This window comes from Lepisma saccharinum, chromosome 2 (assembly GCF_977018435.1).
Source record: "Lepisma saccharinum chromosome 2, izLepSacc3.1, whole genome shotgun sequence".
Classification (NCBI taxonomy): Eukaryota; Metazoa; Arthropoda; class Insecta; order Zygentoma; family Lepismatidae; genus Lepisma; species Lepisma saccharinum.
This window is the reverse complement of record NC_139230.1, coordinates 25183776-25206772: the sequence shown is the minus strand read 5'-3', so window position 1 is coordinate 25206772 and position 22997 is coordinate 25183776. Positions and strand designations below refer to the sequence as shown.

Below are 22997 nucleotides of genomic sequence, written 5' to 3'. Positions count from 1 at the left end.
TAATTTTTGTCGGTGGTGCACGAGTCATATGAGGGCAATGCCATGCCCATGTATCTACCACAACCTCTCATCTAATTCCACTTATCTTTTTCATTGAACTGCTGAAATGAGTTATCAACTGTCAGGTATTATAGTCTGAGCTATTTGCCCTCTGTTCCAGTGATGAGATGTAGCCTACAATGGCATTCTACATGTCTACTAATTGAGATCCTAACAGGAATACTCATAGTTATATGGGGTGAGTGTTGTTGAAGAGCTGACTGCACTGCCCAGACCTTTGATGTAACTGCATCAAGTGCCTTCGCAATGGAGTGGAACGCTGAATGCAAGGCTAGTTCAGTTAGTCTTTGATAGTTTACATGATGTTGCTCTTGTTGTGGAATGCAAGACAATTTATTTTCAGCATTTCAAAAGTAAGGAAATGAATTCTGAGGTGAATGAACTGTTATATTCAATGTCTGAACCAACTGATTGACCCTGATTGTAGGATGATGCCTGGTTGTCTGATGAAGCTGAAAATCCATCATTTGCTTTTGTTGGAATGCCACTTTTGTGGCAGAGAGCATTGCATTATTGACTCACAATATTAAGAATCTTGGTCAGGACATTGGCAAGTAATTGTGTTTGTTCTTACATTTATTTCATCCAATCATCTTTCACCTTCTTTGTCATGCTCCTTTCTTGCAAGATATTATCTATATTCGAAGCATGTTGTGTACCTCTCATAGAACACCAGAAACTATGGAATGCCCAGCATGTAATAATAAGAGTGTTAAACATCTGATGTTTCACCAATAGAACAAAACCTTCTGACCTGTTTGTACCTGCTGTTCTCTTTTCCTTGTGACATCTGTGCAAAATTGGTGAAGTGTTTGAATTTTCATTGCCTTTTTAATTTATACAAACTGTTATATTTTTCATGGTTTCATAAGATAGGTAAGAATATCCAGCACATGGTATAGAAAGATATTCAAGAGATTTCTGTTAATAATTGAATTGATTTTGTTTTTACTAGGAGCAAGACAAGATAACTACAGAACATGAACAAATAGTGTTCTTGTTTTGAAAACAAGAACACTTGTGAAACACACACACATCATTGAAGTAAAAAGTACTCTTGAGTGATAGAAGGAATGACTTGAAATTTTGCAGCTTTGCTTCATTAGACTGGAACAAAATACTACATGGTTGACTGCAGTGTAGATAGATGGAAAGAGTAGTTAGGGAGCAGGTGACACTCTTGTCGGCAATTGAAACACCAATATGAGCACCATTGGGTTCATTGCCTGTTCTACATACACTGCAGTCTGCTATGCTATCTTTCATTATAGTCTCATAATGTGGCTGTATTTACTTATGTATTAAAATTACATTTGGAAGAAAACATTGAGATAAAGAAATTTTAGGTTTCATCAGTGCATCCCTGATGACATAGTGGTAACAGATCAAGGGATTTTGGTTTGATCCCTAGTGGAGGCACATTGCACAGTGGTTTAGGTCCCACTTTAAACTGCAGTTCCTATACTGATAGCTTATCTGAGCATTAAGTAAACTTAGAATGTACTTCAACAAACTTTTTATATTTTATCAATTAGTCCTCAGAAAGCAAAGATCATTTGCATCCCATGAAATGCCAAAATTGAGTCCTTTTTGACCCATGTATATTTCTCTTAACAAATGAGGTGGTTCTCCAAAATAGAAGCTACACATGGCTTCATTAAACATTGATGTATTTGTTTTCCAAATGGACACTAAAATGGAGAGAAAATCTGTTCAAATCTGTAGCAGAAGGTAACCAACTCTTCATCAGTGGTTCCAAATGCACACACTATATACATGATGTTACATTTCTCAGCAAGAATGTCAATGACCTAATGAATTGTTGCCAGTTTGTTGTTTTGCTTTCATCGGTCTCTGCTATTCATGTCAGCAAACCTGCTTGCTGAAGACAGAATGAAATCTATTGTGACTTATGTAACCTCTTCATATTTGCGACATAATTAATATTCGTTCTTCTTTGTACTTACGTAATTCCCGAAAACATCCAGTTAGAAGCAGTAGTCCAAGAAATGCTTTGATTATGTCAACATCTGAGTCAATCTTATGTTGATGGGTGGCAGTAGAATTTGTTCTTTCCACTTGCCTGCAAGGATGCAATGCTTTTGTTTGGTATGTGCCACAATGTTGTTCAAAATGTTATCACCCATGAACAAGTGCATTCTTGCTGAGATCCATTTGATCATGACTTCCATTCAGATAGTTTTGACGTGGAAACTTTGAGGACTGGTGAACATTTTATCAGTTCCTTTCAGCAAGGTCCATGTCCTGGCAGTCACATTCATCTTCCTTTCATCACCTGAAAGACCGTTCTCAGACCAGTAATGTAGAATTCTTTGAATGGTAACCTCAGAGATCAGCAGATATGGATTGATTGACACTGTACTCAAAACTGCACTAGCACTCATACACTTGTAGACAGCAAAACATCCTTCTGTCAACTGAATTAATACCAGGTCAAATTGATCCAAGCTCAATTTTTCAATTTATAAAATAAAAAAATATGTGTATAAACATCATTTTTTTACAAAATACTTCTGGTTGCATAATGGTTCATACCACAAATGACCATTATTTTCAACCTCTATTATATTCTGCTAAACTATCAGTTTTCTATGCAGACCTCATAATCGCTATTCTTATATGCACCAGGTGTTTTGCATGAGAACTGTTAGTGTCAAACTACAGTACCAGACTAACTATAGAACTGCAAATTGCACTACAACAGTAATTTTTGAATGCCGATTTGTACATTTTGGAAAGAAGATGCCATCAGAGAGACAAAAAAAAAAAAAATACGTAAGCCCCGTGCCTTGAAAATCCTGGGCACGCCACTGGCTCTAGTTTTCAAAAGGACAGGATTAATCTTGTGTTATCTGCAAGTTACAGCTTTGTTTATCAGAAGGCAGCACAAGAACGAAAAGATGCATCCTTTATGTGGGATGAGTCATTGTTGTCAAAAGCGATATTGGCAAGTGACTGCTTTGGAAGAGCTAGACATAGGGTGCATTCAGAAAGTCTTAACAAAACTAACAAATTCAACTAAAATAACTGGGTGCATGAACCTGATGAAACCAGTTATTTTACAGACTTATGGGATGCTCTAGACGAAAGCGCAGGCACAACATTTTGTTTATAGATATTTTCCACATGGTGTCCAGCAAAAGGCGTGCCCTTCTGGCAGAAATAAACTCTACTGCAGACACTGTTACTCACATTGTAAGAACAGTTAAGGCACACTCACCTTGCACATATTGCTTCATATAGCTCTCTGTTAAAATTATAGTACATTTTCCGAACTAGTGCAATTTGAAACAATCATGTATGCACGTTGTCTGCAAGCAGCAGATGATTCTCACTGAGCAAACTAGCCTCTAGCCTCCTGGCCCGTGCGTTTGGTGAATCTTGTTCTTGCATAAGCTGCACAGAAAGTGACTTTTGGGACAGCATAACGAAATGCATGGAAGCAGTTATGGGGCAGCCAGTTGCCATAACTCGAACGCATTAAACTCGTGTGACTTTCGGAATAAGCCCATAACACTGGCACCGGTAGCAGCCTCCCTCCAGACAGACTGGCACCAATGCACAGGTGGCAGAATAGAAGGTCCTGCACGTTTTAAAGATAAGCACTTGTTGAAGACAAGAAAAGCTGGACCACAGAATTTTTTTTCCCAGCAGCCTGCTTATTCCCGAACCAAGTTGCAGAAAGAAAGGGGGAAGGATTATTGTATTGTAAGGGACATACAAGCAATATTCCCTATGCAGATAGCTGCATTAAAAATAAGGTTGCTTCATGAAATTAGTGCATGGCTCTGCACAGCAGTTGCAGATTAATTCTCTCTTGTGAGAGGAGGTTAGAGACTTTTTTTTTTTATGTACTTGTTCCTAAACCAAAATTGGATAACTAGGATTGGCAAATTCTTCTTACTTCTTTCCCAACAAACAAGAAGAAAGGAAGGTTTTCCAAGCAAGTCCCCCCCCCCCTCCCATATACTAGGAAGGATTACGTAAAAGAGTCTGTAAAGAAGTATGAATAGTGATTGAGCCATGTCCTCAGTTGACCACATACATATTTTGTGGAGGAAAGGACAAAGATGCCTCAATCACAGTTTTAGAATGTGTTAAAACCCTAGAGAAAGCAGCATTTAGTGACTATTTTGGCAAATGTGCGCTTGTTCCTTGATCATAAGGCAGGAGTTTAAGGTTGCATGGTGAATGAATGAGATGGCTGCAAAAGCAAGGGAGAGGTCGCCTGGCATACGAAGCATGCTTCTGGCAAATTATGTCATCGGTAGGGTTTGTATAAAGCTGGAAACAAAAGTTATAGTACACATAAGATCGAGATGAAGGTCCTAATGTTCAACATGTTGCTTTGCAGGGATTTGGCTGAATGGATTAAGCGGGCAAACCTTGCTTGCACCCTCCCCCCCCCCCCCCAGTGCCTTCACTGTATATTTCTCATGATTTTGTGAATTTACAATAATGATTTAGAACAGATTAGTGCAATAGAGTAAACTTTGGTGCATATGTAAAACTCCTTTTCTTTCTTTGTGTACTTAATTTTATCATTTTAATTATCTTTCAATAATATGTTTTTCTCAGTTATACGGTTTTTCCCTTCTGTCCACCATAAAACTTATAACTGAGATTTCACTGTATAATGAAGAAATTTAGAAACACAAGGCACATTTAAAAAATAAGGGCTGATTGATTATATCAAACAAGAAAAGAAGTGTAACCACACTGTATTGTGGTTCCAAACACACATATCCACTTCATTTTTCAACATAGTCGACATTCTTTTCCAAGCACTTTTGGTACACTTCTGTTCACAAAAACTGCCCCACTCGTTTGAGTTAAAGATCAGCTGCGGAACTGATCGAGTATGGCAGTACAGCCAAAGTAAAGGTTCGGGAAAACAACACTGCAGTGTTGCTTACCACTAAAGTTTTTCACTGGATGCAGAGAATTTTCTGACTTCATAAGTGAAAAGAAACTGTTACAAGAAAGCTTTGCATTTTAATTTGCAATGCAGTGTCCAATTTTACAAGATAATTGCGGGGAAAAAATTCTGGAAAATGTGTTTGAGATACTCAGTATCCAATAACTAATCTAAAAAGAAATCTGCCTCAATCCCTGTGCTTGGTGCCGGACACCGTGGCTGAGTGGTTAGCACATCGTGCTGTGACACTAGGGGTCCCGGGTTCGAATCCTGCTCGGGCATGGTTGTTTGTAAATGTCCATTCATCATTTCGTCCCTCATCCCCATCTTCGCAAATTAGCCAAGAGGCACAAAACTCGAAGTAAAATAAAACCAATCAATCAACCCTTTGCTTGGGGAAAATCTCATATTCATTTGAAAGCAAAGGGGAGTGGATGGTGTTCTATAACCTCTTTCCCTAGCTTAACGTAACAAATGTCGACGTTCACCAAGAGGACCCGGGTTAGAATTCCGACCTGAGTGTGGGTGTTCTTTGAGTGTGTCCCTTCATCAATTTTCCCATATCATCATTTATCTTCTTTGTTGTGATTAACTAAAAGTGGAAGAAAAGTGACGCTAACAAAAAATAAATCAAATTGACATTCAAGATGCGGATGGCAGAAAATAAACAATCCAAGGCAATAAGAATATCTATCACAGCCCGAATGATGTGACTTCAGGATCACTTTCATTACTTTCTCTTACGTATGCAAACTGCTTTTCTAGCTTGTAATTTGAACACAAAAGTAGGATAATAAAGCTCGCAAAATCAGTACAGGCTGGATGAATGTCGTCATATTTTCCTGAAAAATCACTTTTCTTATTTGGCAAATAGTTACTTTAAAGTATAATAATGTATGTGCCATTGACTTATAATATTCGTAGCCACATATCAGAATCTGCTATGTTAACAGAAGCTAGAGCACGATGATCATTAGGGGTTGGAAACACTAACCTTGCACAAAAGCAAGTCTTCGATCATCTTCATTAATACACACACAACATTAACTTATAGTCTGTGAGCAATGTGTGCACTGCTTAGACACACTATACCATGAAGCATAGCTACTTTCAAATGAATGTAATTAGAGAGAAGGGACATTGAAAGTTTGGAACACATTGTAAGAGTAAAATCGCTGGGGTAATTATGATTCACAGATGAAATTTAAGTGCTGAAAATTTCACCATATTAGATAAGATATGTAGGAATCTATTATAGATTTGAAACGTTCAATAATGTTGTGAAACCTGATGCTAAGAAATCCATAGGAAGGCTACACAAGGTTGGAATCAAGGTAGACCTGAAGGAAATTGGTAAGGATAGACAAGAGTGGATAAATCTTGAGCAGGTTAGGGAGAAATGGATATATTAGTTGATTTGAAGATAAACTTTTGGATACCAGAGAATGAGCAAGTTAGTTAATTTAGGAATGTATTAAATTTCAAAATAAGTTCCAAACATAATCAGCAAATGCAGCATATTGAAATTGGTAAATTTCCTGCTTCATCACATCACTAACCTAAGGTTGTCGTGAAATTGATAGTACAAACTCAGAGTTGTATGTATCTTTGGATCAGTCTGCATATGTACAAGTAGATTTGTGTAGGTAATAAACTTACTTAAGTCTCTCTTGGGACATTTGCTGCCTTATTAATAGTGATTTGGTTGAATGTTGAATTGTTGGACTTTTAACCACTGATTTTAGATGTTCAATTCTTATTTGTAGCTAAATCAGTGGGGATGTTGTATTGTTGGACTTTTAGCCACTGTTCTTAGTTTCTATATGTACCTTCATTCCAATAAATTCCAAAAAAAATATGTGTGGTTATAGTCTAAAGTATGATATAAACAGAGTTCCTACGAGGAAGCCAATCTGAAAAAATCCTAAAAATAACCAAGAAATAAAACATAAGAACTACATTCCACTCCAGGAACACTATCCAAGCCAATCTGGTCTTCACTTAATCCCCCCCCACACACACACACACCCAACACAAGAACAAATAACATCTAGAGCATTCCCTGTGAATGTGGGAGGGAATATATTGGCAAAGCAAGCAGAATGCTGAGGCAAGGGTGGGGTAACATAAAGCAGTGTAAGATACTAAACTGTCACAACATGATAGTGGGACAAGGTACAGACAATGAATGTGGAAGAAAACAGTTGCAACAGAAAATTAAAGGAAGCATTGCATGTGATTATAGCAACCGAACTGACCAGCCAACTCTGTTTAGAAATCAAACCAATGTGGACACTGTTAATCAGAAACTTCGGCAAAAAGCAACATGTCAGCACAATGCTAAATGCAGCCACACATCACATATTTGACCATAGAATACATCAGGAACATAAAAGGAAGGGACAAAATTGTATAAAAATAAAGACAACAAGAAACAAAAACATAACAACATGCCACACAACATAGTTCTCACACTATAATTCCAAACCTGCAAGATCCCAGAGATCGATTCATAGATTAGTGATATATATGTAAAACACTAACTTCCTACATCACTTTAACATATTTTAAGCCCTCACCTTGATTCATTCTCACAAGAAGTTGGTTGATACCTTCCTGGATATGAGGCCTGCTCAAAAGTATTTTAAGTCCTACATCACTTTAAGGTGACATCTTCAATCCTGCTTTGGCCAGTCAACATACAATATAGGAACAATGCAGCATATGCACTGAGTGAACTATGCCCACAACCATTCAGGGACTGTAAACAGTACTGAAGTAGATTTAAACATACATTTTGGAATTGATTACTCCAAGTAACAACCCTAGTATGGTGGAACCTGGGCCACCACATTATCTTCCCTGTCATCTTGCTTCCTGCAAAATGATAAACAAAATTTCCCCCCCACACCCAAGAATGCCCAGACCACTAGAAGTCCAATAATTCAATACAAATCAACTGCAAAGAATAATAGTGAGCTGTTGCCCATCTCATTTAAACTACTTTTATAGATAAAGGAAATAATGTAATTGTTATGCTGTTTGTGTGGGACCAGTATGCACAAAAATGCTACATTCAGCATGTAAAATTTAATTATTGCATTTTATCTTGATGCACGTAGTCTTTAATTTCTAATATAACTCATTTAATGTGACTTATTTATGATTGTTGTCAACTTAGTAATGTTTAGCATGTTTCCACATAACAAGGATTAAATAATCACCTTCACACATTTTAACATGTGGGATGATCATATGATCACTAAGTTATTTTGGAGTTTGCTTACAAATTTTGTCTTTTGCTTTGTTCTGTTTAAACCAATACAAGCACAGTACATTTCAAAGTTATATCTGGGGTTGCAGTCATTTGTTGCTGGTAAACTACCAAACTTACCTTGGTGAAACTAGTGACAAATGAAAGAACTCAAAACAGTTTTTTCAAATATGCATTGTTGGGATTAACTGTGGAGGAAGACCGGAATATTTGTGAGCATGTTTTGTGTGCAGCCCACAGAAATTAACCAGAACTGGAGCTTGTGAACTGGTGATGTCAAAAACAACAGCATGTAAGGTTCTTTATTAGCTTTTGTCTTTCAAACCATACTGGGCCTCCCTGTTGGCATAGTGGTAACTGTGTTGCCTTTTATTGAAGTGCTCCTAGGTTTAATATACAGTTGAGGCATATTTGGTTTGGATCCCACTTTACACTGTAGGTCCAGACCCAATTAGCCTTTTTGCTCATAAAAGGGACTTCAAAACTAACTTAATAACAAGCCACATCCACTGCAATAACTATCACATCATGATCACAGGCATCGGTTTGAGTTTCCATGTCACAATGACAGAGGTTGAAAATTTTCTGGGGAAGGTAGTGTTCAGTGATGGAGCCACCTTCATATATATGAAAATGTAAACTGCCACACTTGTCATGACATGAGAAATTTCAAACCCACATATTTATATGGAACATGAACATGATTTACTGAAGATTAATATTTTCTCTGCCATCTCTAAGGAATGTGTTTCAGGTCATTCTTTTTCTTGTTACAAACTGTGGTGTATGCCTCAGTTACAGCACAGCTGGATTCAATTTTTCCACAAGATTGCTGTCCCATTCACTTCCTTGATGAAGTTCATCACTACATGAACACAAGTGGTGGTGCCAAGGCATTGGATAGGACATTCATCTGAGGATGCCCAGCACCTTATGCTGTAGCCTTCAAAGATATTAATGGGCTTTACACCATGTGACTTCTTTTTTTGTAGTGTTACATCTTTTGCTCGAAGTGAGGGGCCTGCAGCAAGTAAAGTCAAAGTTTTGACAGAGCATTCTCCCAGCTGTCATATTGTCACTATGTTAAATCATAGAATCATTAACCCAGCTAATCTGACAGCTCGTCCAAACATCCCCCGGCTAACATTTTCCACTTCAAGTGCTGGTTGTGTCAAAGACAGAGCATTTGTCCCACTGAAGCCCTGTGCTATCACAAACCTATGGTAGCATATGATCACAGCAGTGCACACTCGGCAGGTTGATGGTCGAAAAGGTGTGGCAAAAACTCGACCATTGTATCGCACCCATGGTGGACACATTGAACATCTATAGGTGTAAGAAAAAAAAAGCATTGATTTGACCAAGGTAAGTTCGATAGTTTACTTGCAACAAACATGTACAACTCTGAAGATCATTTTGAAATCTGCCGTATATTCCAGTAATTCTCCATTGTAAGTGAACTGCATTGATGTCTGGTCCTGCATGCAATAAATGTATATGTAATATTGTCATTTTGCTTTTTGGGTCTCCTCCAAGCTCTTTTCCAACTACATTAGAATTCTACTTTCTGTGCATATAGAAATTCCAAAAATCTCGGCAATTTCTTCTGCAAGTTGGATAGAAATTAGTGAGATTGCCTAGTATGTTTCTATCTTCATATGTGCAATGTAGTAAAATCATGTAATAAATCACTTTGTTGAGCGATAATCACTCTCATAAGAATGGCCTTAGGCTGGTAGTTTGAAAGGTACTGCATATTTTGACCCATTTCCTTTTTGTGATTTTAGGGTTTGGAAGCTTCATTGCGCGATCCAGAGAAGAAATACCAAGACAAAGTGTGTGCTCTTCTTGCAGCCTGGGAAAGACTAGCATCATTAACATCTTCAGCTCCAGAAGTAATAGGAAAATTGACTGATCTACTTCATCGGTAAGATTACATATTCCAATGCAGTGAGACACTTTGCTGTTAATGTGTTTTCTGTGCAATTACACAAACATGTAGTGGAGTATAATTTAGTTCTATTGCACTATTTTATGTAAGAAAAATGTAAAGAAAGTACTTTTTGTGATCTAAGGAAAGCGACAAAAGTAAACATTTTTTAGGTTATGGAAATTTGATAATCAAGCAACTAGGCTGAACACTGAATTTATTATTCATGACCACAGTTTGTCATTTAAAGATCCAAATTTTATATACAATGCTTGATTTTATACAGAATGTTGTTTGGGATATATCCAAACAACTTTCAAGGTGTAAGTTTTGATCTCATGAAATTCTATGCCACCACCACCAGTTGTGTTCTATCAGACCACAAGCATTGTGGAGTATTGGCCTACATCAGAGTTTCCATTGTAGCAAACTACATTGGAGAACGGGCATGGAAATCCTATCCCATTCCTGTCTGCAGGCTTTCCAAAGACCAAGGAGGATTGCTGGAGGGCAGTGTTTCAGACGTTGTTTCAAGAGTGAATGCACAGAAATACCATATGACTGGCATCAGGGCTTTTTACCAGAATGTCCTGAAATGGGATAACGCAGATCCTTGTTTCCCACAGCATTGCCTGATGATAGCAGAGGGATGTTCGGGTGGTATGCCTTGATGCCTTGTCCATATGAATGTGCACCTGTTGAGTGTTCTCTCCGTTCAAACGAGGGATGTGTGTGTGGAAGATGGTGCTCATAATATATGACTGAAAGTAGGCAGCATTCACCTTCACATTTCTGTTCACCTTACGTATCTGCAACTTCCCCTCATAACCAAAGCCAGTGATAACCATGAAGCCCCTTGGAAAAGTATCCTGGCAGTAGTGAACACAAAATTGCTGTGCCCCTTGCCCCATCAGTATTACGGTACAAAATCAACTGAATGTGATCACTGCCAGTGAAGTAAATGTACACTTTGTCCATTGTGACTACAGTGCTCCATTTGACCCCACAGGGGGCCTCCCCGATGGCGCAGTGGTACCGTCGTCGCCTTGTAATTAAGGAGTTCCGGGTTCGATACCCGGTGGAGGCACAAGTGGTTCGGATCCCACTTTAAACTGTAGGTCCAGTCCCAATTAGCCTTACTGTGCATAAAGTGGACTTGAAACAACATATCAATCAAATCGACCCCACAGGGTGTCTTTCATTGTTTTCTGCAGTTGATCCTGCATTCGAGAATATGGCGTGGGACAAGGTGGTGCATGTGGGCCTTACTAAACTCACCGCAGCTCGAGATGGTTATGGATGGTTCACAGTAGTCCAGATGCATGGAAAATCTGATCAAATTATTATTCTTTTGGTCTGTGACCTCAGAATGCAGATTTTTTTCACATATTCTATCATTTTAGGGAAAGACAACAATATTGGACAGTATTATGATATTTTAATGCCAATTGCACTCACAATACAGTAAACCACAACTTATGCATTGTTCAACGTATTTTCAATTTCCATCTGATTCGGTTTCAACATCAGCCAGTGACTGGAGGGGACATCTAATACACCATTTTGAAGGGTGTATCTCAGACTGCTTAGAGGAGATGACTGGATTCAAGGAGTCAAAGGATTATGTCCATCATCCCCCCCCCACCCCTGAGAGCTGGTCCAAGTATGGTGTTCCGGATAATGCTTTATACACTTGTTTCCGGCATCTTGAGTTTCTTCTGCCATTTCTCCTATTGGCAGAAGGGTGCTGGGTCGTGGACAAGTATCTTGTGAATAAAAGCTGACATGTTGAACAAAGGATAGAGCGAGAAGTGCAGCTCAATTTTCTTTTCAGTCCACATCTAGGCCCAGTCCATAAGATAGTGCCTATAGGATCATGACACATTTCTTGAGGAGGTCTCTGTCTATTCCCATTATATCCAACACTTTCTTGGAGTTCTGGAAAAAAATATTTTCTCTGTATTTCTGTCATTGGACGTCCCACTTCCCATTTGCCCTGGTGCATCTACAATGATGCCTAATTCCTTTTTCAGCTCAACTTGTATCTTCTACTTTGTCTTCATCAACTGTTTATTTACCTTTCAACTCACTTGCCATGCTTTGATTTTCATGCAGTTCTATAAAGTGTGTCCAGACTTTCTCCTGCTAAAATCTATTACCTTCATATTTTTGGGAGTTGTGCCACACACATACCACTATTATGCAGATGTGGGCTAAGTGAGTGCATAGGACACTTTTCTTGTGATAGACATGTTCTCCTTTTTTTTTTAATTGAAGCCTGATCAGCCAGCCATTTGACAGCTATGCACATGCTACTTCAGCTGAATCCCACAGATGGCAGTGGCATCACAAAGTTGTTCAGATATATCCCGAACAATCTTCTGTATACTTACCAGATAACTGATCACTAGACCTCGGATTGTAGGTTTTTAACCTATTTTTTCATTTATAGGTATGTAAGAAATAATAAGTTATGTCAGCGTTTTGTTAAAAAATCCAACAACTGATGAAGTTTTATAATGCCTAAAAAAACTATTTGGTTGTTAGAACCTATTTTAGGTTTATGTGTCTAAATGAAGCTGTTTTTTTAGGTTTTTATATATTTTAAAAGGTTTCGCATGATTTTTATGTCGCACAGAGGCATTTGCTTTTTTTGGTCACGAAAAAATTCAAAGACAAATGTGTTTGAAACTTACTTTCGGTCGATTTCCCTCCCTCTTTCTGTCGATTTCCCTCCCTCCAAGTACATGGTGATTTTTCAAAGCTCTAAACGAAGGAAAATGTCTGGTGCCACTGTTAACCTGTACAGTCCAAATTGCAAACTTCTGATCCATGTGGTCTTGCTCACTTTCGCATCACTTCGGTGCTTTGTGGCATTCACAGCTTGCAAACTAACATTTCAGCATTGAAGTTTACACCAATGACTATATTTTTGTTGAAAGATTATTTTCAGCATATAAGATGATCCTCAGACAAAATTACGGAGTTTGACTGTGGATAACAGAAAAACTATTTTTGACTAACTATACAGCCGAGAGTGGATTTTAATAGCAAATTTTCAATGGTAAGTTCTGCCATTGCCATTGGGTTAGGCAACACACACAACATTATGCAAGATAGTGTATATTTCAGGATATAGGTGACTATACCTAATCAGCATTTTTCAGGAACTTTGAACCATTTTAAGTTGTTTTTTTAACCTACTTCAGGATTTTTCGAGCCTAACTTAAGATTTTTTAGGACCTATTTTAGGATTTTGGAACCTGTTTCAAGGTTTTTCGAACCGATTTTAGGATTTTTAGAGCCTATTTTAGGAACCTAAAAGCACATTTTTTAGAACCTAAAAATCCGAGATCTACTGATCACTTCATATATTTATATTTGTAACTTACTCTAGATTAATTGTGATGAGGATGAATGACAAATTGATTAAATATTTGCAGAAATAAGTATGCACATGAATTTTTGAATGTGATGAAATTGAGAGGAAACATATCATCAAGATTAAAACAATGTATTGCATATGCCAATGACATCCTTATAACAGCAAGGACAAAAAAGACATTAATAGAAACATTTGAAGAACTAAAAAGTGAAGCTTTGAAAATGGGGCTCGTAACTAATATGCAGAAAACTAAATATCTCAGATGTGTAAAAGGTAAAAGCAGATTACAAGACCTAATTATAAACAATGAGAGAATAGAAGAAGTGAGAACTTTCAAATATCTTGTATCAGTTGTAAATGGCGACAACACAATTGAAGAAGAAATTAGAGAGAGAATTATTCTAGGTAATAAAGCATATTTCGCGAACTTAGCCCTATTTAAGAGCAAACTAATATCTAAATCTGCGAAACTGAGACTTTATTATAGCATAATAAGACCCATAACCACATATGCATGTGAAACTTGGACCCTCAAAGACTCCTGTAAACAGAAACTCTCAATATTTGAAAGGAAAATCTTAAGAAGAATTTATGCCCCTCGGAAAGAACCTGATGGAAATTGGAGAATACAAACCAACGAAGAACTCAACAAGTTAATCAGGAATGAAAATATCATAAATTTCATAAAATCACAAAGACAATGATGGTTTGGGCACGTAAATAGAATGTCTGATGAAAGATTAGTAAGAGAAATGTATAAATGGAAACCACTTGGGACACGAGCCATAGGCAGGCCAAAGAAACTGTGGGAAGATGAAATAATTCAAGATCTGAAAGACATGAAAGTAAAGAATTGGACGAAGAGCATCCAGGATAGGAAAAAATGGAGAGATGTTGTTGAGAAGGTCAAAACTTTCAATACATGAAGTTGTAGCGCCTCAAGAAGGGAAGATTTATTTATCCCAATCTTGTATTAGACAGGCAAATAATGAATTCTAACTATAGTGTAAAATGTAAATAAATGTGATCGTGAATGTCGCCAATTAGCTTAGCGACTCTGAAAACTATGGATTCGACACTAACTAGGTCATTTGTGGCATTTTATTTTTCACCCCCTCTAATTCCCCATGCTGATAGGTGATGAACTAGAAGTTGAACTGCATTGGGAGTGTCACGAAAACTATGGATTCCATTCGCAACACAGCCTGAATGTTAGACAACCTGAGAAACACTATCATTGTGTTGGATTGCATAGAGTCACGGATGTCTGTTTGTGCGGAATTTAATATCGGTCGTACTTGATTATTTTTACATGTCACCCCTTCCCACCCCCACCCCTAAGGGTGCCAGGGGTGTCTTACCCCAAAAATATTCTTTAAGCAAAATTCCTTAATTATGCAAAATTTCAGATCGCTGTTACTTAAGTTATTTTTTTGTTTTGTTTTTTCTTTCAAATTTGTGGCACGAGCATTACATATCCTTATAGAGTGGTCTTTTGTTGTGCTTCCCTAAAAAAAAGGTCCATCCAGCATCCATAGGGCCGACGATAGAAGCAAAATTCCTTAATTACGCAATATTTCCGATCGCCGTAATTTCAGTTTTTTTTTGTTTTTTTCAAATTTGCGACACGTGCGGGCATGCCATGAATTTTCGTGATAGGCAAGCGATGGGTCACTTTTTCATTTTGGCTAATTACAACATTTTCAAATGTAATATAATGAGGGGGCAAGGGTAAATTTGTAGACAAAATTACCAAAAATTGGGTGTAAGTGAATTTTTTTTAGGAGGGTATTGAGGATATTGGGGGGGGGGGGTTATAAGGTTTATGTGGATAAATCACTGGTGGACACAGGAGGGGGCTGGAATTGTAAAGAGGGCTCTTGCTCCCCCTGCTAACCCTTGCCCCTACAATGTTTGGTTTGTCATATTTTACCTGATTTTAGCCTTTTTGTAGGAATATTGTGCCAAAAGATGGGTTATAAGTAGAGCCCGGAAGTTCAGGCATTTATTTTCGTTAAAATAGGCAGGCAAAAAGGCATTTATAATGTGGAAAATAGGCACTAAAAATGGGGAAAAAAGGCAAAATAAACCGAAAAAGACACATTTGGAAGTCGCTTACTTTTATCTATAATTTCTGGCAACATGTTAAAATCTACATTGGAAAGAGCATTTCAATTTTCTCCATCTTGATTGCACATAACTACAAGGTGTTTTTTAAAGTTCTCAACATTCATTGATTGTAGTCTGTCAGAGAGAATGTTTTTCATAATAGAAAATGATCTTTCTACTTCAACAGAAGTTATTGGAGCATACATAAAACAAGCTAATGTAGCTGGACTCATTTTGGTAACAGGATTTTCACCTTTTAGAATATCACAAATTTTTTCAATTGTTTCAGGTCCTCATTTTCACTCACTACCCTTTTGCACTTTTCCGCAACAGCTGACCCCTTTTCTCCTGGCACTTCCATCATCTGCTGCATAGATTCCTCGTAGATTTCCATGGATGCTATAATTGTAATTGTCTCTGAGAATGCACCATAATGTGCAAAAATAAACTTGAATAGCACAGGAGTTTTTTCACTTCACGAAGTGAAGCCGCTTCATTTTCTGGAAGAGCATCTATCACCTCACTGAATTTTTCAAGGTTATTAGCATAATATATAGCTGCTGATATCCAGGTTCCCCCTCTGGTCAAGACTGGTTGCAGAGGTAAACTAAGCTCAGATGCAACTTCCTTAAATTTTCGGGTTCGAAAGGGAGATTTCAGAAATATCTTCTTTGTGTTCGAAATCAACCTGTCCACTTCAGCAGTCAATCATGCACAAGGAAATGTTAACCGAAAGGCAATATCCTAACTGAGCATGAAATACATTTTTCTCACACTTTTCTCCTTCAGCAATGTTGAAACATGCATGAGTTCAATATTACTTAAATAAGGCGAAAATTATTCACATAATAAACGGAAGAAAAATAAATGCCAACAACGTTTCTTGGGAGAAAAATAATTTATATACACATTTTTTTTTAAAAAAATGGTCAAATTTCATTGAAAAAGGCAAAAAAAGGCATTATAATTAAAAATAGGCAGTGGGGTCCCAAATAGGCAAAATGAAAAGGCTTCTAAAACATTCGAAACAACATAAGAAACGTATATCCGGAAAAAATGTATCAATATATGCAGTAGATAAAAAGAGGCATTTTGCCAAACTTCCGGGCTCTAGTTATAAGTATGACCCCCACCAATCCCCCTTTTGTACGGCACTGCACAAGTGTGATTTTGGGATTGTTCATATCTTTGCACTGCATTATGGAAATTACGAAGTCATTCTGGCCTGTAAAGTTCCATGTTGATGATTAAACAAAATGATTTATAAATAACATTGCTACTACATAACCACACAATATGTAACTTTGCCTAGTAATGAACGGGTCTACAGTCGAGTGGTTCGGATCCCACTTTAAACTGCAAGTCAGAGTCCCAATTAGCCTTTCTGTGCATAAAGTGGACTTAAACAAATTCAAACATAATGTTTTGTTTTTTTTCTTACTGAGACACTTTTAACTACTTAATGAAAACTTTACCGTTTTTCTTATTAGTTTTGGTTATGCATAGTTCAGGACACGGCCACTCATGATTCACCACCTCCAACTTTTTGGCACATGTTCTTGAACTGAATAGGTTTCAAAGAAAATCCCAGATCGAGTTCTTACCTTCACCACTTCAAATCGATGGCTCGTCTTGTTTGTCAACCCTGGTGGTTATTTTTAATGTATACCATTGTTTAACACAAGACAGCAGAAACATCACACAAAAGAACAGAATAACACAGGACGTTGGCCACAGTAAAGAAAACACTTATTCACAGCACCCATGCATACAAATGTGCCCTCTTTCTCACCTTTGCAGTGTTACATACCCTCTATATTTCAGAGTTACTGGCCGCATTACAGATATGTTGGCTGGTGATTTTATTTCTTATAAATACCATACAACCGGTACTCACAGACTAACTTCATAAAATAATTTGCTCATTACTGTTAAGTTTCACACGTGAATAATCTACAGAGTTAAGTGGTGCTACGAATGCATAGAAAATTAGCAACACTTGTGGCCAGTTTGGATGAGGTCTTTCCAACACCCTTGCCAAAGACAAAGTGGGCTGGGGATCGCTTGTGGTCAACCTTTTCTCCATGAAGGAGGAAGGACAGTGACCATGTAAGAACTACATAAGTCACTGCAAAAGCGGGGAGAAAGGCGAGTAGTCCTCTACCTTCCAACGTGGATCAGCTGTGCCACGTTGCCGAGCCTCCTGAAGGGTGTAGCCGCTTTATGTTTGCACCCAATATGACAGGAAATGAAAAGTCTGCATATGTAAATAAATTACATTCCAAGGTATATAAATCCATTGAATAACATGAACTTAAGATATCAAAATTGAGTCACACTTTTAGAATGTGTTAAAACCCTAGAGAAAGCAGTATTTAGTGACTATCATTTTGGCAATAGTGCAATATGATCGTAAGGTAAGCATTCAAGGTTGCATGGTGAATGAATGAGACTGCTGCAAAAGCAAGGAATAGTGGAGGGAGAGGTCGCTTGGCATACGGAACAGTCTTCTGGCAAATTTTGCCATCAGCAGGGTTTGGAAAATGTATAAAGTGGGAAAATGAGTTACAGTAAACATAAGAACGAGATAAGCATCCTAATGTTCAAAATGTTTTTTTGGAGGGAATTTACTGAACTGATAAAGTGAGTAAACCTTGCTTGCTCCCCTTCCACCCCCGGGTTGGAATACAGCAAATTTTGGTGTATCTTGTACTCCTTTTCTTTCTTTTTGTACTTAATTTTACCATTTTAATTATCTTTCAATAATACATTTTTCTCAGTTATAAGTTTTTTCCCTTCTGTCCCCCCATAAAATGTATAACTGAGATTTCACTGTATTATCCAATCAGATTTAGCATATGATTTATCTTGGTATATAGTGTGATTTGTTTCCGCATGCTTGACACTTGAACCACAGTGCCTCCCCGATGGCACAGTGGTAGCATTGTCGCCTTGTAATCAAGAGGTCCCGGGTTCGATACCTGGTGGAGGCACATAGTGGTTCGGATCCCATTTTAAACTGTAGGTCCAGTCCCAATTAGCCATACTGTGCATAAAGTGGACTTAAAACACCATCTCAAGACACTTGAACCACATTCTAAAACACTGTCACTACACACATTTTTTTGTCACATGTCATGCCAAAACAAATAGACAAATCAGATGTTTTAGGATGAAAGGAGCTTTGTTAGTTTCATTTAGTGAAGAGGGCTGTGATACTGTGTGCTTGAATGAATTAACGAATTCCATAACTGTGCAACAACTCAGACACACTATGCATCAGTGTACTTGGACATCTTACATTGTGCAATAAATTTGTTGTGCTGTAGGCTCTTGAAGATTTACCACCATGTGTAGTTACTTAGTGACAATTTACACAGTTAGGTCTGCTGTAGACGAAAGCATTTTTCTTAATATTTATGCAATGACCAAAATGCTACTGTGTAAAGTGAAGAATTTTATGACATTTCAGATGTCATGTCATTTCTCAAACATAGGATCCGTCCTATTTTCGTAGCATTTTTCATAGCATATACAATCAGAAGTGAGCTCTAGGTCACAAGTGTAGACGCAATGGTGACCGTGTGAGATATAAGCAATGTATCACTTCACATTTTTAAAAGCTGATAACTATTCAATCGAGAGGAATAAAGTTTCCTGTAAAATGGTATAAGTACAAATCTATGGTGTTGCTTAAATACATACTTTACAGCCCCTGGCCATATTATTAGATGCACCACATTTTTTTTTTAAATAAGAGTTTTGAAGGGAAAAATTATAAAAAATTGACCATTAGTTATCTGAAAAGTTTCCTGTACGTTATTTGAACCCTGGCCAATACAAGTAATACGTACAAGCACTTTCTTGCACAACATTGATATCAATAATAGTAATAATAATAATACAACGTGATGTAATTCGACACAGTGGACACTTTTAACAGTTCACTTACTTTTCCCATTAAAAATGTTGCAATAGGGTTCTTTGTGGCTGTACTTTGATTATTGTAATGAACAATACGAAATTGTTTCAAACAATACCACCAACAATAAAGGTCATTGTTGTTGAAGGAACATGTCACAATTCAATTCAAGCTGAGTTGAGGGGAGGACGTCTTGCAAATAGTGAATCATATTTGTGCTAAATTTTTCAGTGATATTTTTTTTGTACACTGTCAGTATATTTTTTAATTTAATTATTAACATTAGGGAGTCATGGGTAAAAAAGCGACTTACACCAGAAAGATTGCTGAAATTTAGACACTAATAAAGACTAAAATGTTCTTTTATCGAGAGATTTCTCAAAGATCTGATATGTGTGAAGCATCTGTGAGGCGAATAAAGAAGAAAATTGAATATGGTGGACAGTGTGAGCCACAAACGAAGGACAGATGTGGGCGTAAAATATTTTTCACTGCAAGATTGTTATGCTGTTTGAAGAAAATTTGCCTCATAAATAGATTTGCGAGTACAATGGAACTTAAAGATAAACTTGAAAAGAGTGGTGTTTGAGCATCTGAAAGAACAGTAAGGCGTAGGCTCTCTGATATGAACCTGAAGGCACTCAGACCTGCTAAGAAGCCAAAATTAACCCCTGCTATGATTCGTAAACATTTTCGTTGGGCAAAAACTCTCAAAGAAAAAGATTTGAACTTTTGGAGATCTGTTTGCTTTAGTGATTAGTGCACGTTTGAAATCTTGGAGAATAAATCTCAGTTTGTGAGAGGACGTCCAGGTGAAAAATACAATCCTGATGCAGACTGTCAAACATCCGATAAAAGTTATGATTTGGTCATTCATTAGTGGCAAAGGTACAGGATGTCTGTATTTGGTTCAAGGAAAAATGAGGCAAGAACAGTATAGGGAAGTGCTTAGAAGAAAGTTGCTACCTCAAGTAAGAGAATGGTTCCCGAATGGAGAATCATTCGTATTCATGCAGGATGGACCCTCATGCCGTACCACAAAATCAATAAAACAGTTTCTACAGAGTGAATGTCCCTCTCTTGCCCTGGCCGGGAAACTCTCCAGATATGAACCCAATTGAAAATGTTTGGTACCTAGTGAAAAGATGTGGCAAAGCAAACAATTATGACGAGAATTGGCCTAATTGAAAGAATAATTGAAGTGTGGAATCACCATCCTCATATGAAGGAGACCGTACAAGCATGCATTGATAATATGCCAAGATGAATCCAACCATTGATCAAGGTCAAAGGTGGCTCAACCAAATATTAAAATTGACTTCCAGTCATAGCCTATGTATTGTATAACTAATATTCAAAAAACACAGTAAGAAATTATATTTGTAATTATTAATGTATCAAGTAATTATTTTTTGTTAAGGTTCACATGTAATCAATGTAATATTTCATGTAATAAAATGATGATAAAAAAATAAAGAATAACAAAAAATTTAGACGAGATAACAACATAACATTTTGCATAAAATTTGGAGGTGCGTCTAATAATTTGGCCAGGGGCTGTATAATGCATACAGCACACATATGGAAGAATATTTTAGTTGTTTCAATTGTGAACACCATGCACTCACTATAGATGGTGTAACTCAACATGCCTTTCATGCTATGTATATTTTTTTTCAGTGATACATTGAGTTTAGTCCTTCAAGGAGATTGGCCAAAGCTACAGAAAGCTGTCAAAACACACTTGGGAGTTACATTGCAGAGGTGTGCCAGCACCCTTTTAGACCATACTGCAGCATCCAAAATTCGCTCTCTCATTGGTTTGATTAATGATCCATGGGGACATCCAACACTTTCAAGAATATTAGAAGGAGCAGAAATTGAAGATTCTGAAGGTAATTATAAGGGGAATTGGTTTCTGTTGGATTGGGGGTTTGCTTTGTCTATATTATGTTGCTTTAAAGTTGGTTTTACAAAAGGTTAACTTTAAATATATAATGTATCAAAACAGCAAAAACAAAAGAGAACCACGCTTTACGCGGCCACACGCAGACCCTATTCCACGTGTGGTGTTCCGTATAGTAACAGATATCCCCTGAGATATCTGTTAAGCAACAGACGAACTTTAGCCTAACTTTAATAATCGGTAACTAGAGGAGGGCTTAATAGGCTTATGATTCACTAAAATGATAGAAGGTCAGACACCTTTAAACGACATATTTATTCATTGAAAAGAACACCGCTTATGACATAGCTGCCACCAAACATGAGCACTTCACTGTACAAGACATAAAAAAGATATACAAAAGATTTTGTACTTGCATATCAGCCGTTTTCACACTATATCACTCATACCTGGGGCTTTACACACGCTGTTTCACTCTTTATTGCCACATCCCGACACATGGACAAATTTGTGGTATACCACACTAAAAAATTACTATTATGTGCTTCCTTGGTGTAACAAAGGCTTTGGGGGGTGATAAATGAATTTTCCTGGCTTTTCTTGGAAGGATGGCTAAGAACAACTTGGATAATCTTTGATATCCTATGGATGCTTCTATGGCGTCAGTTCTGCCGACCATGTGGTCTGGATTTCCACATGGGATGAGGGACACAAAACTCGCTATTTTGCTGAATTTTCACTGGGATCCTTAAATGCACTTGTGGACACAATATCCCACTTGGTCACACACACTTATGCCTGTGTTTACTGTAACAGGACCTTAGATCCCTTTTCCCTTTATGTATCCTTTGTTGCTGGCACATGTGGCCATTCACACACTGGATTTTACCAGCAACTTCCAAGCTGACCTGCTCTCAGGTGGGTCTGTAATACAAGTGAGCTTGACTAGCAAGCTCAGAACACAATAGGCCATCTGAAAGTCTTCTCTGTGACGTCACAGCCTTGGCGGCTTCTCATTGGCCAGCTGGAGTCCTTTGAGATCTTTCCTTGTCTTTGGGAGAATTGCCACTTTCTCCCACCAGATGGCAGAGTTATCAATTGCTTAAAAAGCATAAACAAAAGTGTTTTTTCAGCTTTTCTGGCTTAGTTATGCCAGATAATTGCAAATGAGTTTACTTTTAATAAATTAGGCATTATTTTACCTATGGGTGAGTGTTATCTCTGATTTTCAGTAAAGAATAAAAGATTTAGTAAACATGTGATTTGGAGCACATGGTTTTTGTTCTCCAAAATGGCTACTGTTAGCCTAACAATGGTTGGTTCTTTATAAATAAAGCATTTCTACCCCTCCCATGAGTGACAACTGGTTGGTAAACATGACCCATGATTCTAATTGGGGGTGGGGGGTATAAGTTTCTGGGAAAATAGCTCTCACAAGCTTTCCCTGATGCCAACCTAATGGCCCTTGTACT

General features: G+C 37.5%; 1 protein-coding gene across 5 annotated transcripts in view; it reads left to right on the top strand.

Annotated features, from left to right (window-relative positions):
* The window catches only part of LOC145983958 (uncharacterized), a 95993-nt gene that overhangs the window by 37479 nt on the left and 35517 nt on the right, over nucleotides 1–22997 (top strand). For all 5 annotated transcript variants that reach the window (XM_083117165.1, XM_083117164.1, XM_083117166.1 and 2 more), the window contains 2 exons: nucleotides 10061–10200; nucleotides 21300–21514. In XM_083117165.1, coding sequence (XP_082973291.1) covers nucleotides 10061–10200; nucleotides 21300–21514 — 355 coding nt within the window. The remainder of the gene's footprint in view (nucleotides 1–10060; nucleotides 10201–21299; nucleotides 21515–22997) is intronic.